Source organism: Schistocerca gregaria, chromosome 1 (assembly GCF_023897955.1).
Source record: "Schistocerca gregaria isolate iqSchGreg1 chromosome 1, iqSchGreg1.2, whole genome shotgun sequence".
Lineage (NCBI taxonomy): Eukaryota > Metazoa > Arthropoda > Insecta > Orthoptera > Acrididae > Schistocerca > Schistocerca gregaria.
In genome coordinates this window covers 786,030,475-786,049,995 of record NC_064920.1, presented here as the reverse complement: position 1 = coordinate 786,049,995, position 19,521 = coordinate 786,030,475, and the positions used below count along the sequence as shown (strand labels likewise).

Here is a 19,521-nt window from a genome sequence, read left to right as displayed (position 1 = left end):
ATGAATGTCCGTTCCTCCTACTTCTTCCGCTGTCAGAAAACGAACAACACCTCTTTGCTCTCCTGTTGACGCCCCCATGTCACTGTTTTCAATGCGACTGGCAGCGTTGGACGATTAATGCATGCTACTGCTAGCTCTGAATAGTCACGTGACGTGCACTCGTGCCCTCTATCGACGGCCGGTGACCTACCACGCTCTTTTTTTCCCATTTTGTTCGTTGTATTTTGTCGAAGCGGACGTCGCATGACATCCGTTGAAGTTCGTTGTTGATTTTTCTCTCAGATTTTTTATAACAGAGACACACCAGGTCACTGACCGAACACGCTGAGCTACCGTGGCAGCATGCTCTGGTCGGAACCACACCTCGTTACACACGCCACGATGATACCCTCCTGTGACCGGTTTGGGCATTCCAGACTCCGGCTCGTTTCTTATTGAACGCCCCTTATATAAACTCCTTGCTACCTCCCACTGCTTGTGTAGACAGCCACTGTTGCAACTGGGAAGTCATCTCATCTACATTTACAACTACATGAGTACTCTGCAATTCACAAGGACGTGCCTGGCAGAGGGTTTTTTGAACCTCCTTCACACTATTTTCTAAAGTACCATTCAGTAACAGCACGTGGGAAGAATTAACACTTGAATATTTCCATATAAGCTCTCATTTCTCTTATTTTGTTTTGGACACTTTTCCCTATGTAGGCTGGCGACAATAAAATATTTTCACCTTCAGAGGAGGAGGTTTGTGACTGAAATTTCGTGAAAAGATCTCACCACAACGTAAAATTTCCTTGTTTTAAAAATTGCCATCTCAACTCGTTTATCGTATCCACGAAGCTCTTCCCCCTACTTCGGGATAATATAAAGCGAGCTACACTTCATCGACATTTCTCGGTGTCTTCCGTCAATCTTACCTGATGCGGAGCTCACACCGCTCTAGTAGAGGACGAGTAACCATAGTGGAGGCAGTCTCTTTACGAGTAGTAGACCTCTTCACCTGTTCTATCTTCTAAGTGTCAAACGCAGTCTTTGATTTGTCTGCCCACAACATTACCTAGCTATGTCTTCGTTCCAACTTAAGTTGTTCTTAACGGTATTTTCTAAGTATTTAGTCGAACTGTCAGTCTTTAAATTTGTGTGATTTAACGTGAGGTCGAAATTTAACATACACTATGCGATCAAAAGTATCCGGACACCTGGCTGAAAATGACTTACAATTTCGTGACGCCCTCTATAGATAATGCTGCAATTCAATATGGTAATGGCCTACACTTAGCCTTGATGACAGCTTCCACTCTCACAGGCATACGTTTAGTCAGGTGCTGAAAGGTTTCTTGGGGAATGGCAGCCCATTCTTCACGGAACGCTGCTCTGAGGAGAGGTATCGATGTCGGTCGGTGACGCCTGGCACGAATTCGGCGTTCCAAAACATCCCAGAAGTGTTCTATAGAATTCAGATCAGGACTCTGTGCAGGCCAGTCCATTACAGGGATGTTATTGTCATGTAACAACTCCGACACAGGCCATTGTTTATGAACAGGTGCTCGACCGTGTTGAACGATGCAGTCACCATCCCCGAATTGCTCTTCAACATTGGGAAGCAATAAGGTCCTTAAAATATCAATGTAGGCCTGTGCTGTGATAGTGCCACGCAAAACAATAGGGAATGCAAGCCCCCTCCATGAAAAACACGACCACGCTATAACACCACCGCCTCCGATTTTTACTGTTTGCACTACTCAAGCTGGCAGATGACGTTCACTGGGCATTCGTCATACCCACACCCCGTCATCGGATCGCCACATCATTTACCGTGATTCGTCACTCCACACAACGTTCTTCCACTGTTCAATAGTTCAGTGTTTACGCTCCTTACACCAAGCGAGGCGTCGTTTGGAATTTACCGGCGTGATGTGTGGCTTATGAGCAGCCGCTCGACCAAGAAATCCAAGCTTCCTCACCTCCCGCCTAACTGTCATAGTACTTGCAGTGGAGCCTGATGCACTCTGGATTTCCTGTGCCATGGCCTGGATAGATGTGTGCCTATTACACAGTACGACGCTCTTCAATTGTCTGCCGTCTCTGCCAGGCAACAGACGCGGTAGATCTGTACGCTTTTGTGCTGTACGTGTCCCTTCACGTTTCCACTTCACTATCACAAGGCAAACAGTGGAGCTAGGGATGTTTAAGAGTGTGGAAATATCGCCTACAGTCGTATGACACAAGCGACACCCAGTCAACTGACCACGTTCGAAGTCCGTGAATCCCGCGGAGCGCTCCATTCTGCTCTCTCAAGATGTCTAATGACTACTGAGTTCACTGATATGGAGTACCCGGCAATATGTGGCAGTACAACGCACCTATATGAAAAAGTAAGATTTTGGGGGTGTCAGGATACACAAAGTGTATCTCATTTTTGGACTCATTTGGATGAACTCAAACTTTTCCTTATTGAGAGACGCTTGCCACTTCTGGTACTATTCCATTATCGTGTCTAAGTAACTTTGCAATTGATTTTGTTCTTGTTTACTAGACGGTAAATGACAGCATCATCTGCAAATAATGTAAATCGTTAGGAACAGCAGACGACCTACAATACTTCCTTGGGAAACGCCCGAATATCACATCTGTTTTAGTTGATGATTCTCCATCGATTACTGCGTATTGTGACCTTTGTGAGAGGAAATCACGGATCCAGTCTCACGACTAAATCGATACTCCATAGATATGAAATTTCCATGGAAGTCTCTTGTGATGAATGGTGTCAAAAGCCTTCGCGAAATCTTTAAATATTGAATCCGTTTGAGATCCCCTGTCGACGTCACTCGTTATTTCTTGCGAATAAAGAGCTAGTTGAGTTTCAAAAGAACGATATTTCCTGAATCCATGCACACTGTGTGTCAATAGACCGTTACATTCGGGATAATTCATAATGTTCGAACACGACTGGTACTGGCATCATTTAAAACTTCCGAGCTATAAGCCGATACATGAAACTTTCTCCTAACGTTTCCTCTCCGACTGTGGGAGACAGCTTCAGAGGTAAAGTGGAGAACAATATGTGATCCAAAATTCTACTGCAAATCGACATTAGTGATATGTCCGTAATTCAGCGTATTACTCGTATTTCCTTTCTTGAGTATTGGTAATACCGCTAATAGGTGTCTGGCTACTTTTGATTAGGTATTGTATTGCTTGTCGTTAACAGCAATATATTATTTCCATCTACAGCTTCAGATATTCCACAGCTCTCTCGGTAAGTTTCAATGACCTGAATCTCTTCCACATATGCGCTTCACTGATTTGAAATGAGAGGAAAAGAAATCCGTAAAATAATATCCGTCCGCTCATCCTGGCAGTTGTTTAGGTTCTTGTGGTGACAGTGGTCCGGAGGAGAGGGAAGCTGTTATGGCAGGGAAGTGCTGGGTGGGCGTATGTATTTCACTGAAGGCATCGTACTCAGTGACTGATTCGTCCCCATCTGTGAGCAGGAAAGTACTACTGAATCGTACATCGTGGTTGGCCTTGTGCAGCACGCACAGAGGAACTAGTAACTGCCTTATAACATTGAAGGGAATATGCCATCCACAGACCGCAGTGCAGAGCAGTAATAGCTGTTGTAGTAAAATTAAGGTGGTGGTAGCACAAATAGGGTCGAGCAGTATTAATAATAGTAATTGTAGATTTAATAGCAGCGCAAGTAACTGAAGTCGTTATCGTGGTGATAATATCAACATCAGAAACTAACAAATTTAAATACTGGAGCATCTAGGAGAAGAGAAAATCCTTGGCTCTTTTTCTGTAGTAGGAAAAGAACACCTATTTAGCACAAAAAATAATTCTGTACGAAAATTGTATAAAGAAAAGTGTGTTAAGTGGTCCCCAAAATGTTAAAAATTGGCTCTGAGCACTATGGGACTTGACATCTTAGGTCATCAGTCCCCTAGAACTTAGAACTACTTAAACCTAACTAACCTAAGGACATCACACAACACCCAACCATCACGAGGCAGAGAAAATCCCTGACCCCGCCGGGAATGGAACCCGGGAACCCGGGCGTGGGAAGCGAGAACGCTACCGCACGACAACGAGATGCGGGCCAAAAATGTTAAATAGTACTGGTAGCAGTAAATGAAAATGCAGCAAAATTGATAGAAACAAATTATGAATTTAGATTGAAATTTACAGAGATAGTGAAAAGGACGACGTGTGGGGAGTCACGCATCAGAGTTAAAAAAGCAAACGAGGCGAACGAAATGGCTCAGGCACTGACTAGGAAACGGGAGGAACGTGGCGCAAACCCCGCCCTTTGCGATTTCTGTGCGCCTGAGCTTTCTCTCCATTAAATGTTCAGCACATCCCTCACAACGCTCGTTCTTATTTTAACGAAGAAACGTAAGTTACTACAGAAACGAACAATGTCAAGTAACGTTTGCTAGCTAATTAAGGTACTATATCCCACTAGCAAAACAGAGTCCAGTGAAAACACTAAGCTTTGGTTGCGAGAAACATATTTTTATTGTAGTCGTATTAGAGTACTCCGCTGTTCTCAAATCTGTTGATGGTTGACCTGGGTGAGGGGACCAAACAGCGACGCCATCGGTCCCATAGTATTAGGGAAAGATGGAGAAGGAGGGCGGCCGTGCCCTTTCAAAGAAACCGTCCGGCATTTTCCTGGAGCAATTTAGGGAAACAACAGAAAACCTAAATCAGGATGGGCGGACGCGGTTTTGAACCGTCGTCCTCCCGAATGCGAGTTCAGTGTGCTAACCACTGCGCCACCTCACACGGTGAATCTGTTGAGATGATAAGATGGAGAAAGCTGTTGTTTTTGCCATAATCAGATGCTATCCAGTCTTGGCCAAATCTTTCGTTTGTCTTTGATCAATTTATCTTCTGAAAATTCATTTGTGTTTTTGCTTTTGGATATTCACTGTTTACAACATCGTGACTACAAGCGCGCCGGCCGCTGCGGCCGAACGGTTCTAGGCGCTTCAGTCCGAAACCGCGCTGCTGCTACGGTCGCAGTTTCGAATCCTGCCTCGGACATGGATGTGTGTGATGTTCAAAAATGTTCAAATCTGGGTGAAATCTTTAGAGACTTAACTGCTAAGGTCACCAGTCCCTAAGCTTACACACTACTTAACCTGAATTATCCTAAGGACAAACACAAACACCCACCCCCGAGGGAGGACTCGAACCTCCGCCTGTGTGTGATGTCCTTAGGTTAGTTGGGTTTAAGTAGTTCTAAGTCTAGGGGACTGATGGCCTCAGATGTTAAGTCCCATAGTACTTAAGGGGCCATTTGAACCATTTTGAATACAAGCCAACAAAAACTGAGGTATCATTCACGTCCCATCAAAGCAGAGATAGATAATAACGGGGCTCAAACTCGGTGTCAACGATGGGTCAGAAAATAGTGCTAGCGTTTTATAAAGAAGCAGTCAAGGTATTTGTTTCAAGTGATTTAGAAAACCACGAAAGCCCTAGATTAAGTAGCGTGGAGGACTGTTTGGTTCTTATTCCACATGTCTTAACCACAGCGCTACTTCGGTTATACTTGTGCGCCTTGTTGTGTGTGGGGCAGAGTGTACGGCCCTGTATCATCGCCTCTGACAGTACTGGGACCGCCCACACTCGACGGAAACACCCACATTGTCCGGGCCAGCGCTGCCGCCTCCAGGAAACCGGCATTACGGCTAATTACAGCACCTAGCAGACACGCTTCTCGCATTCTGAGCACCTACGTTTTCTGCGGAGCAGCGTGCGGGCTAGACTTCGGCTGGCGAGGAGGCGGCGGTGAATAAGGTCATTTACTGGCGGAGCTGAGACAGAGAACACGGTTCTCGAGATAATGACGCACTCACCTCCATAGCTTAAGGAATCTTCGAAAGGTCACGAAACAACACGAAACACAAGGACAAAGTGGGCATTAAAGTGCGACGTGGCAACAGTGCACGGAGTTACACATAGAGACGCATTTGACCTGTACAGGTACGTCTGGTGGATGGCGCTTACCATGTTCGGTGTTCCGCAACCGGATGCACACAGAACGTCTGATATTTTCAAGCGGCACTACAGGATAGACAACGGCAGGAAGTGGACCAGATCTTTTGTTGTGGATTGTGAGAACTTCTCTCAGTGCTAGTAAAGCACCATCTGGAGGCCAAGTGAGATCTGCGGTGGCTGCAATCCACCAGCTTAGAGGGTTCTAGGAGTGTTTAAGAAGATTGAGATGAGGGGAGTCAGTTCTCTGCTCTAGACGCATGACGTTCTCCTTCTACAGGTGCCCATTCATCAGACCAGCCTAGTACTGTCTGCCATTACATTCCATCACAATTAGCTTAGCTAAAGTGGCATTCCAGAGATGATGCACAAACAGTTTCAGGACACTTCTGTAGATTTTGGACGCCACAGTAGCTCTAAGATGCCAGTAATACACGTGTTCTTCGCATGATGCTGCCACGGATGAGGACAAGTGTGGTTCCTTTCCACAATAATGTCAACGAGTTCCTGGAACACACTGGGTGAACCTGTGGCGAGAATGACTCTCCAAGCGACATCGCGACTAATCAGTGAACGAGGCACTTCTCCACTGTTCCTGGGTATACTCTCGGTGCGCAAGACACCACAGTCGCCGAGCCATGCCATGCTTTGTGGGAGGGAGACTCACGTGGCGGGATGCCCAGCGTGTAGAGCAATATAAAGGCCGACGACGCGCAACCTGGCGGGAGATTACCTCTAGAATGCCATGACGTATGTAGACAGATAGGTGCTGCGTTATTTGTAGGTCGTCTGAGGAGCCATTCCGATGTATGACCGGTCAACCACTGCACACCAGTTACTATAATTGCTCGGAGCTGGGTCCATGACCATCCATGGAAACCCAGAGGTGTTAGGTCGTGATGAGATAGAATGACCTGGGACACCACACAAGCAAACATGTGGTCTATTTTTTTAACTGGCTTCAGCCCATATCAATGGATACAGTTATGTCACGTCACGATATAAACGGGACATCTCTCTGACTTCATTACAAAATATGAAACACAATATATTACATAACCAAATTTTATAAATATAAGCGGACATTTGCACGAGTCTGCTCTTCACGTGTGTTGCGTGGTATAAGAACAGATTACTACCAAAGAATTAAATATTCCCTTACATTAGTTTATCTTTCCATTATGCTACAGAATGATTTGGCCGTGCAGGCTTAAAATTTTATTAAAGTTCTACAAGGCGAGCTTGGAGTAACGTTTCTTAGCTCTGGGCTGGTGTGCCAATTCAATATGTCAACATAGCATACCGCCAATGCAACAGACCTCAGAATGGGACAAGCGGATAGGCAAGCAGTGCTGTTCTCCTTAAGGCACTGTGAGGTAACACTATGGAAGTTCACTGCCCGAACACCACTACAAAATCAAACGTAGACAGAAAAGAACCATGCTTGTCGATCCAGAAATAGGCTGGGTCCGATAAACGAAGGCAAATGCGGTCATATGGCCGGCCGCTGTGACCGAGCGGTTCTAGGCGCTTCAGTCCGGAACCGCGCTGCTGCTACGGTCGCAGGTTCGAATCCTGCCTCGGGCATGGATGTGTGTGATGTATTTAGGTTAGTTAGGTTTAAGTAGTTCTAAGTCTAGGGGACAGATGACCTCAGATGTTAAGTCCCATAGTGCTTAGAGCCATTTGAACCATTTTTTGCGCTCATACACTCAGAGCCACCGTGTCATGGGTGCAGATTTTGTCTATTAAATAAAGAGGCTTCTGGAGTTCAAGAATACATTCTATCGTGGTATCATTCCGTCCACATAGCAAAAACCAGAGAATGACAGTCTTCTGAGTTTCGGTGAAATCAGAACATTCTGGTCGATGATGGACAGCCTGCTACTTATTTGTTCTCTGCAATACTGAGAAACAGCCAACGCAATACGCACCACAACCCTACTTTGCAGCTGCTGGGTGCACGGTCATCGCGGATGAGAAGACTGGTGGGCAACCAGCCCTCCTCCGCCATTGTGTCATTGTGAACAATCTGCCAGCTGCTGTCTTCACAGAGACGAGGCGAGGCGTGTCCGCACAGCCTCCCGGCCAACTTGGGAGCATGTGATTCATTCTTCATCGATGTCTGGTGTCTGGAGGATGACTAGGATGCCGTCTTCATAACAACCATTATACTGGATCTCAGTCAGCACACCATTGTCTTCAAGATCGAATTTCGAGCCGCATTGGTTCATCACGAAACGTCCGCATGGGCACCGCCACGTCGCCCCGCCGCCATCGCCAGCACAGGACGCTGTCGTGGCACGGATCTGCGGCAGCGGCGTCACGACTCACTGATGGGGCATCAGTACTCTTTCGCGGCATATGCGCTCACACCCGACTACCGACTGGAGCTACGAATACACTTACACCTTTGTGAAGTCTGCACGATAAATGGAAGGTAGGAGGCGGATACTGGCAGAAGTAAAGCTGTGAGTACCGGGCGTGAGTCGTGCTTCGGTAGCTCAGTTGGTAGAGCACTTGCTCGCGAAAGGCAAAGGTCCCGAGTTCGAGTCTCGGTCGAGCACACAGTTTTAATCTGCCAGGAAGTTTCAACATTATTATTGATCCGACAGTATCACTGACGGCTCTGGGCGTTCACTGGATCACTCAGCCCCGATCTACAATGGGCATCTTGATCACAGCGCAAGCCCATGACAAGGGTCGCAACAGTTCTGTTTCTTCCGAGGTGGCGACAGCACATGACAACACTAAAGAAAAACCGTGGTATCTATAGCTACTTTTACTAAATGTTTTTTGTATTGCATCATAGCCTGAAGATGAGTTCCACACCTGGCAACATGTTTCTTTCTTAAACAATTTAAATATGTCAGCAACAACAAATTTGGGGCTGGTATGGACTCAGAAAAACTTTTCATGTTTTCTAAATAGTGATGATCGAATAACAGTCAAATTGACTTCCAGTTGCGGAAATATCAACATTACGCTGTGATCCATTGTATCAAGAAAGGCAGGAAACATATACCTGTTGTTGGAGAAGTTCAGCAGAACTTCTATGAGAGAGGTACCTAGCGCTGCCATTTTTCCGGAAACCATGTACACTATAGAGACATACTACTCTTATCTGTCCTTCAGCATATTACTCATGATCTTACAGATACACGAGATTAAGGACACTGTTTGGAAAGAGTGATCTTTATTTTGTGAAGTAGTGTCATTCAGAATAGCCTTAGTTGCTCATGAACGTAGGTATTTTGAAATAAATCGTTCATAAACTCTAGAAGAGTGACCTATATTTCAAGGGGCTATTAAATACACTCATGATTTTTTCCTTCGTTGGGTACCACCGTCACAATTTTCTTTCCAAATCAAATCACTGGTATATACACTCCTGGAAATGGAAAAAAGAACACATTGACACCGGTGTGTCAGACCCACCATACTTGCTCCGGACATTGCGAGAGGGCTGTACAAGCAATGATCACACGCACGGCACAGCATTTGTGCACCGCCGCAGTCAGTGTCAGCCAATTTGCCGTGGCATACGGAGCTCCATCGCAGTCTTTAACACTGGTAGCATGCCGCGACAGCGTGGACGTGAACCGTATGTGCAGTTGACGGACTTTGAGCGAGGGCGTGTAGTGGGCATGCGGGAGGCCGGGTGGACGTACCGCCGAATTGCTCAACACGTGGGGCGTGAGGTCTCCACAGACATCGATGTTGTCGCCAGTGGTCGGCGGAAGGTGCACGTGCCCGACGACCTGGGACCGGACCGCAGCGACGCAAGGATGCACGCAAAGACCGTAGGATCCTACGCAGTGCCGTAGGGGACCGCACCGCCACTTCCCAGCAAATTAGGGACACTGTTGCTCCTGGGGTATCGGCGAGGACCATTCGCAACCGTCTCCATGAAGCTGGGCTACGGTCCCGCACGCCCCAACATCGTGCAGCCCGCCTCCAGTGGTGTCGCGACAGGCGTGAATGGAGGGACGAATGGAGACGTGTCGTCTTCAGCGATGAGAGTCGCTTCTGCCTTGGTGCCAATGATGGTCGTATGCGTGTTTGGCGCCGTGCAGGCGAGCGCCACAATCAGGACTGCATACGACCGAGGCTCACAGGGACAACATCCGGCATCATGGTGTGGGGAGCGATCTCTTACACTGGCCGTACACCTCTGGTGATCGTCGAGGGGACACTGAATAGTGCACGATACATCCAAACCGTCATCGAACCCATCGTTCTACCATTCCTAGACCGGCAAGGGAACTTGCTCTTCCAACAGGACAATGCACGTCCGCATGTATCCCGTGCCACCCAACGTGCTCTAGAAGGTGTAAGTCAACTACCCTGCCCAGCAAGATCTCCGGATCCGTCCCCCATTGAGGATGTTTGGGACTGGATGAAGCGTCGTCTCACGCGGTCTGCACGTCCAGCACGAACGCTGGTCCAACTGAGGCGCCAGGTGGAAATGGCATGGCAAGCCGTTCCACAGGACTACATCCAGCATCTCTACGATCGTCTCCATGGGTGAATAGCAGCCTGCATTGCTGCGAAAGGTGGATATACACTGTACTAGTGCCGACATTGTGCATGCTCTGTTGCCTGTGTCTATGTGCCTGTGGTTCTGTCAGTGTGATCATGTGATGTATCTGACCCCAGGAATGTGTCAATAAAGTTTCCCCTTCCTGGGACAATGAATTCACGGTGTTCTTATTTCAATTTCCAGGAGTGTATGTTCACACACGTTTTATAATATTACGAAGTCATGTCATTAAGACATGTCTGATATTTACTGACTTTTTTCACCTTGGTATCGAAAATAGCTTTGCAGCCGAAATCGTGATAGTAAATAAATAATAAAAACTTGCAGTCAAATTACTGCAATACTTCACCTAAAAACAGACTTATAATCAAATTATTTCCATACATCACCAATTTTGGTCAGCAATTTAGAGTTTACAGTTTCCGTTCATCAACTTATGATTTCCTCAGTGTGTCATATAAGCCATAAAAAGTTTGCAATCAAGTTGTCCATTTTATCATTGACTACTGACTGAAGTAGGGTCACATGTCTCCACAGGAATTTAATGTCATACAAAAGAATACGAGGCTTTTAATGGTGATCTCTCCGTTGGATGGAACACTAGGCTGTTTTATAGGATAGTATTAGCGAAGAGAAGATAACCAGTGAGAATAGTTGTATAAGAAAGGCATTGTAACTCACAAATACTCGTGATAATGGTTTACAATCTTTGAGCTGGACCGACGACTGGTCTGACTTGCAACAAGGATGCCGTTAGTACTCACCTCACGCCGGGCAGCAGCAGCAGCAGCACCGTCGCTAGTCCGGCGATCCGCACCGCCGCCGGACACTCAGCGGCAGCCATAATGACGTCTGCGAGCAATCGTCCCCGCCCTCTCCTGCAGCACACAGGAGACGGCATTAGGAAGCACCGATCTGGCAAAGGACCTCCGCGAGGTTGAGCAGGCGGCGTTTGAGCTGCCTCATGCCGAAAGTCTGCGTGGCAGTTTACCTTAACCTTTCATCTAGTGATTATATCTCTACTGGTCGACACACTATGATGTTTTAATTAGTTAGTCGCACGTGTCATAGACCACGTTTGCTTCATATCACCATGATGTGGGATGCTTCAGTAGTTCTAAGAAAAGATATTGTCGTCTATCGATATACACTGAGCTGACGAAAAGTCATGAGATATTTCTTAATATTATGTCGGACTTCTTTGTAGTGAAGCAATCCGACGTGCCATGGTCTCAATAAAATGTTGCAAAAATACTGAGCAATGCTGCCACTAAAGCCGTCCATAATTGTATAAATGTTGCCGGTGCAGGACTGAGTGAACGAACGGACCTCTCGATTATGTTCCATAAATGTTCCAATGGAGGTTTGTCGGACGGTCTGGTTGGCCAGATCATTCGCTCGAATTATCCAGAACGATCTCCAAATCAACTGCGAGCAGTTGTTGCCGGTGATATGTTGTAATTTCATCCATAAAAATTCCATCCGGAACATAAAATACACGAATGGCTGCAAACGTTCTTCAATTAGCCGATGGACCAGTCCAGTCCATGTACTCACAGCTTACACGATTGTGGAGTTATCAGCAGCTCGTAGAGTGCCTTGTCGACAACTTGGACCAGCACCTTCGTGGTGTCTGCGCCACATTCGAAACCTACCATCAGTATTTACCAACCGAAATCGGGACTCATCCTACCAGACCACTGTTTCTCAGTCGTCTAGCTTGAAAGCGATATTGTTGGCCTTCACTTAACGACCGAGAGCAGCGGTGTTTGCTACAGTACTAACAGACAAGCAACACTGTGTGAAGTAATCTCATAAATCAATATGAGACGTTTGACGAACGCATTCGTTCGGACAGTGCGTCGAAATTAGGCGTTAATAGGCTATGGTAACAGTCGAGCTGGCCGCGGTGGCCGAGCGGTTCGAGGCGCTTCAGTCTGGAACCGCGCGACCGCTACGGTCGCAGGTTCATATCCTGCCTCGGGATGGATGTGTGTGACGTCCTTAGGTTAGTTAGGTTTAAGTAGTTCTAAATTATAGGGGACTGATGACCTCAGATGTTAAGTCCCATAGTGCTCAGAGCCATTTGAACCATTTTGTAACAGTTGGGCGACGCGAGTGCGTTTGCTAACTGCACGTCATCGCCTGAAGCACCTTTCCTGGGCTTGTGACCGCATCGGTTGGAATCTAGACGACTGGAAAGCGGTGGCTTGGTCAGATAAATCCCGATTTCAGATGATAAGAGCTGATGGTAGTGTTCGAGAGAGGCATAGATCCCACGTGCCTCCACGTGCCTCCATAATGGTGTGGACTGTATTTACATGGAGTTGTCCTCTAGTCATCTGAACCAATCATTAACTGGTGATGACTATTTCGACTACTTGCAGATCTTTTGCAGGCACTACTCTTGGACTTCATTTACCCAAACTCTCCCACCTATGGTATAGCCAAACACCTGGTGCTACTACTAAAGCCTCTCGTGGGTAAATGTCCCCACCACATCAAGAATTCCACGGAGTTTGTTGAGACACTCAAGGAGTGGCGTCTTGACAAAAATGACATTATGGTCAGCTTTGACGCTATATCCCTTTTCACAAGGGTACCGTTAGAGGACTCCCTGAAACTACTGGAAAATCATTTCGACGAAGACACAGTGGAATTATTCCGCCATGCACTCACGACCACATATTTCCAGTGTGGCGGCAGGTTTTACCAACAGGTGGATGGAGTCGCTATGGGATCCCCACTGGCACCATGTATCGCTAATCTGTACATGGAATACTTCGAGGATATCGCCTTGGAAACAGCACGCCTTAAACCCAAGGTCTTTTATCGGTACGTGGACGATACTCTCGCGGTCTGGCCGCACGGCGAAGACACTCAAACGGAATTTCTGAACCATCTGAACAGCGTACACGAGAACAAAGTTCACAATGGAAATGGAATAAAATGGGTGCCTACCCTTCCTCGATATCCTTATAAAGAAGAAAACGGACGTCACACTGGGACACTCGGTCTACCAAAAGAAAACGCACACAGACCTGTACCTCAACGCCAACAGCTGCCATCACCCAGCACAACGGAAATCCGTGCTCACTACCCTGGTCCGCAGAGCTCATGACATATGCGACAAGGACAGTTTATCTGCTGAGATTCAGCACCTGAAGAAAACCTTCCAGATGAATGGATACTCCGACACGCAGATTAGACGCGCTCTCCATATGAGCAAGAAGAAGAAGGAGAAGAACCTTCAGGAAGATGAGAACAACAAAAGTCTGGCGTTCCTCCCGTACAGAGGACCACCCACGGTCAAGATTGCCAGGATACTGGAGAAAAACAAGATAAAAACCATCTTCCATCCTCCAACAAAAATCAGAAATATGCTGGGCTCAATGAAGGACGACTTGGGTCTAAGAACTCCGGGTGTCTACAGTATTTCCTGTGAATGTGGGAAACAATATATTGGGCAGACGCAGCGTTGCATAACGCAACGCATCTCTGAACATGTGAGAAGCGTCCGCCTCGGACAAAAAGAAAAATCCGCGGTAGCGGAGCACAGCCTCAATGAAGAACACACGTTTCAGTTTGAAGAAACCAAGAGACTGTGTAGAGCGAAAGGTTTCTGGGACTCAGTTATTAAAGAGGCAGTGGAGATACGGGTTAGTGACAACCTGGTCAATCGGCACAGTGGCTTCCAACTCAGCAGCGCGTGGAATACAACATTATCAAGAATGAGACGAGAGCGCTCCGATGGAGGTAGGTCGGTGGCGGTGTATGAAATAAACAGGCCGCACCGAGACGAGACGCCAGGACCCGGCGCCCGCGACTCCCCCCCACCACGCGCCGCCGCGCCGATTCCGCTCGCGCCTGATTGGCCCGACCCGCGCCAAGGATGCAAAGATGCCCGTGCTCCAGCGGCTATAAAGACCCGGACGAGACGTGAACCCGACACTTCGCCTGAAGATGGCAAGTAAGAAACTTGCTGAAACGTTGCTGGAGAACAACGCATTGACTCGGCTGTCAACCCGAGAAGAATGTATCACAATAACAGATTGTATCAAACTACCGCGACTAAGAACGTACTTTCGCAGAAGATTAAGCGCCCCTGCTGTAATCCCGAGGAATCGTATGTTCAAACTGAGGAACTACTTGCGCTTTGTAGATAATGTGTTTTGGATGAAATCAAGGTAAATAATAAGTTACGGAAAGTGAAACCAGTCTTTGATACCGTTAGAAGAAAATTGCCAGCTTCCACATATCTTTCAGTAGATGAGCAAATGATTCCTTTCCATGGCAAAACATCTCTTAGACAGTAGGTAAAGATTAAGTTTGGCCATCTGGGAACCAGAGCCAGAGCTCAGTTTGGGGGATTCTGTGGTGAAGAAGTTGGTAGACCGCAAAGTTGCCAGTCAGCATGTTGTGTAGTTTGATCGATATTTCACATCCATTCCACTACTACAGTACTTGCTGGAAAGACAAATATAAAGAAGTAGTGACCATTTTAGCTAGCTATATTCCATCTCGTCTCAGATCAAAGGTAACTGAATACAGGGAATTGATGAAGAGAGGTACAGATTCCTTCGTTCAGAGAAGATGGGAACATTTTTGTTTTCATGTGTATTGGTAATCGTTCCGTTACAGTTGCATTTAGTTTCTGTGGTGCTGCTCCCACTAGTATAGTAAAAAGATGGGACAGGAAAGCAAAAGAATTCATTGGAGTACCTCAGTCCAAATGTACCTATGATTACAACAAATCAGTGGAAGGTGTGGATTTATGTGACACAATGATTTCTTACTATCGAATATTCTCATGCACAAAGAAGTGGCCCATAAGAGACTTCCTTCATTTAATTGGCATGGCGATTGTGAAGTCGTGGACTGATTACAGAAAGGATCAGCTGGCATTATGTGCTAACAAGAAATCAATCATGGATCTATTAGACTTTAAGATTTATATTGATGAATCCCTGAGTCTGAACTCGGGCACGACAGGACAACCGAAGCACGACTGGAAAATTACTTTTCGGGCTCTGAATCTGAATCGTATGAAGCAGCTCCTAGAAAGCGCACAAAGGTATTTAAAATTCCTAACAGAGATGTTAGGAAAAGTGAGAGTAGACATTTGCCTCTGCCCAATTACAGACAAAAATAAATCGATGAAACGTCGAAACAAGGACTACAAAGCTAAAACCAAGTTCATGTACTCTGAAAGTGAAGTATTTACGTGTATCGCTAATGAGAGAAAATGTTTCTTTGACTTCCACAACAGAAAACTGATTGTGATGTGCTACAACCTTTTCGGGATTACTGATGACCGTAACTGCTTTTCTTGGGTTGTACTTTTGTAATACTCTGTAAATAATGTATCCACATGTTAAATAAAAAATTGAAATATTAAAAAATACAATTTTGTGTTATCAATGCCATGGCCTTATATCCTGAATAGTCACATGGAGACCCAGTCTCCAACCAGCTGAACATAGGCAAATCTCAATCCGGATTAGCAGTAACAAAAACTACCATTACAATGCTCATTTATGACGTCCATCTGCCACATCCTTATCAAAAAATATTTGACATACAGAAAAATTTTACTTCAGTCTGAAGAGAATATACATTTTACATATGCAACAGACTTCCATGTCATCCCAGCCGGATGTCTGTTTCGCGGGAATCTTCTGTGAAGCAAGAGGGTTTTTAGGATAACTAGTAGGTAGAGACCGGATTATATTCATCATAAAAACCTTAATATATGCACGCAGATATGCATGAAAAGTGTCGAAACATGCAAGATCAAATAATGAAAAGGCATGGTAGTAGCTGCGTGCATTATATCTCAAAGTCGAACCCGCGCATATCACTTACGAGGAAGAGCGCCGGCTACGTGAATAATCGTAACATTTACAACGCTGCTATCATTTTCTGAATACGTTCTGGTAGTGGTTAGGAAGGGAGTTTCTCTGGGATTTTTTTTTTTTAAATTTGCAAAATGGGGCACATACCTTGTTTCAGGAATTGTTCCTTCTTTGCTATTGTTGTCGGTAACAAGTGACTGCGATGCGAGTGAGTCGCAACGGAACAATCGATATGCACAGGACCAACTTCGAGATATATCGCACGCAGCGGGCACGCTCAAAAACTCCGTAATATTTTATTTAAGAAACAACATCCAATTAGGAATTTTTTTGAACAGCATTAACTACATTAATTAATACCTTTGGACCCAAGCATAATTTACAATTTATTTGAGATTTTCTACCATTGTAAACATAAATGATCAAGTACTGTTCCAAATGTTTGGTAGTAAGATTATATCCCCGTTCACTGACAAAAATTTTATAAGCAAGAAAGGACCGTTCTACATCAACTGAGGTAACTGGCCGGTATTTGAATTTGGGTGCTATGTTGTGCACTTATTGTTTCTGGAAAGGTTCACCTGTCCCGTTAATGAAACTATTAGTTTGACACAAGGGTTCAAAGCCTGGTTATTGTTTACAATGTTTTCAAACTTTTCTTTCAGTTTTCTTGGGAATACCTCCGACAATGAGGAGTTTACTGGAATAATTTTATTCATTAACTGAATAGATTCATTCAAAGACAAATCTTGAGTTTCAAGGTTTTTAATACTGCAGGTATATAGGGAAAAATGAATGCTAATCACAACAATGCCCTTTTCAATACTGGAATCGTTAAAAGCTTCCTTGCACTGACAAAACGCCAAAGTCTCTGCACTATCGAAATCGTTTTCTACCCCTCTAATGGCCTCGAAATGTTTATTGTTAAACAACACAGCTTCGACTCACGTACCCCAACGAGTTACCATTGGTTCAGGAGGTAAAGGCACATTTGGTATTTTTACTTTGTAGATACTGATGCGAGCATGAGCCTTCAAAAAGACTTTCTTTGTGGGTGAAATCAGTTTATTTACATTCAAAAACGTGGAAACTACTTCAGCAAGGCGATGTACTCCATGAGCAAAGCACGTCACATGAATCAAATTGAGATAAAATACTCGGAGGGTTTATGGGGTGCAGCATCTGAAATGAACGAACACAAACACCCTTTCATCTGCAGAAGATTCTGTAAATATTTTTCTAATACCGTCATTCACAAGTCAGGTGATAGTAGAATGATTTACTTTTTCAAGTTCCTTGCCGGCCGCTAAATAGGAAGAAGAAGACTCTTTTTTCGAAGAACCAAAACTTTAATTTGCAATCTAACGGCCGCAAGTGTCTGTAGTTTCGTGAACTGAAATCTAGATAATTCTGTCCTTGAGATCATTGTGTATTTCTTCCAGAACATTTACGTAAATCGTCGGTATGTAATTTTTACGCAATATTGATTTATCTGGTATATTTTGATTTAAGCAATATTTGCACAGTAAGCCTTTGAGGATAGGGTTTGTAAGTTTGTGAAGAGCAATATTGCTTGCAATGAATTCTTCACACAGGTCCATGTTAAACCGACTTCTTTGGTTACCTTTGGACAAATGCCTGCTACTGCAACTTGCTTTTGTCTGAAGTTGTTGCCATGGTCCTTTCTTCTGTATTCCTGCGATATAAAAACTTGTCTTGACATGCTGGTCTATTTGAAACTTTTTTTCATGAAATGTTTTTCTCGCAAACTCGACAATATAAAACAATTCTGTCATATGTAAATGTTCCACGGTGGTCAGCTATCCACGAAACGACGTTTCTTTTTTCGGGCGACATGGCACACAACACGTTACCCACTACTCGTCGTAAACACGTTCAGCTGTGTACAAGTAAGCAGAAAGCTAAACAAACAGTGGACGTGCGACTAAAAGCTTGTGTAATCTAATTTTATTGTTGCCGACGCGTACGGCATGACAGCGGAGCGGATAAACCGGGGGCGCGGGAGCAGCAGCATTGACTCTGTCTGCCTGTTGCCGTTCCTCTTCTGTAATAATTTCGCTAGGCAGTAGCTCTCGGTTAGCGATTGCATGCGGTTCTAGGAAACCATCAATCTGAGAGACATCAAAACTAAATCGAGCTAGACGCCGCCTGTCTAAATTTTTAATTTATTGTAAACATAGAGCGAAAATATGAATCGTCACTGGTTTCAGTTAAAATATGCAATAAGCGGTGAAAAGTAGCCACATATGCAAATGCGTATGCAACATGCAAATGCATAAAACCCGATCTCTTTCAGGACTCGACACAGTTATGCTTATGTCCAAGAACATGGTGTTGTGGAACAGCGTTGTTAACATTTTCCTTCTGGGAGATGGAGATTTAATGTCCGAAAATAGCATGTTCATGTTGATTGCTAATAGTAATCGTCTTTTTTTTCACTCTCTTGTTGTGGTTGACAACTGATGGAAAGTTGCTACTAGAGCATAGCGGAAACGTACGTTCCTACGAGGTCAAAGGATAGGACTTTGTAAATGAAGAAATGATCGAGGGATGCCTTTCGTTCTGCGAGGTCGAAGGTGACAATATGACGAACATAGATAGAGCAAGGCAAGCATAGTTCAAATGGTTATAATGGCTCTGAGCACTATGGGACTTAACATCTGAGGTCATCAGTCCCCTAGAACTTAGAACTACTTAAACCTAACTAACATAAGGACATCACACACATCCATGCCCAAGGTAGGATTCGAACCTGCGACTGTAGTGGTCGCGCGGTTCCAGACTGAGGCGCCTAGAACCGCTCGGCCACAGCGTCCGGCCCAAGCATAGTAGAAGAACCTTTAATCCAAGGCAGGACCACATATCAAGGCGCTAGCGAAGACACCAGCCAGACTCGATACAGTAGGGGATATGAGCAAACGAGGAAAAAAAATGGAGACGTTTGTCAGCATGGAAGGGGAGTTCGAACAGATAATGTCGCCTGGCGCTATTTCAGTGGCTGCAGAGAGTCCCTCGCTAACATAATGTTTGTGTTATTGTTGCAGAAATTCGATGATCTAAATAAAAAATTCGATGAGCAAATAAGAAGTTCGA

At 45.2% G+C, this 19,521-nt stretch overlaps 1 protein-coding gene across 1 annotated transcript in view; it reads right to left on the bottom strand.

Moving 5' to 3' along the window:
- LOC126269368 (glutamate-gated chloride channel-like) overlaps positions 1-19,521 on the bottom strand; it is a 217,760-nt gene that overhangs the window by 134,165 nt on the left and 64,074 nt on the right. Inside the window, exon 2 of the mRNA XM_049973989.1 lies at positions 11,317-11,430. Coding sequence (XP_049829946.1) covers positions 11,317-11,396 — 80 coding nt within the window. The 5' untranslated portion in view covers positions 11,397-11,430. The remainder of the gene's footprint in view (positions 1-11,316; positions 11,431-19,521) is intronic.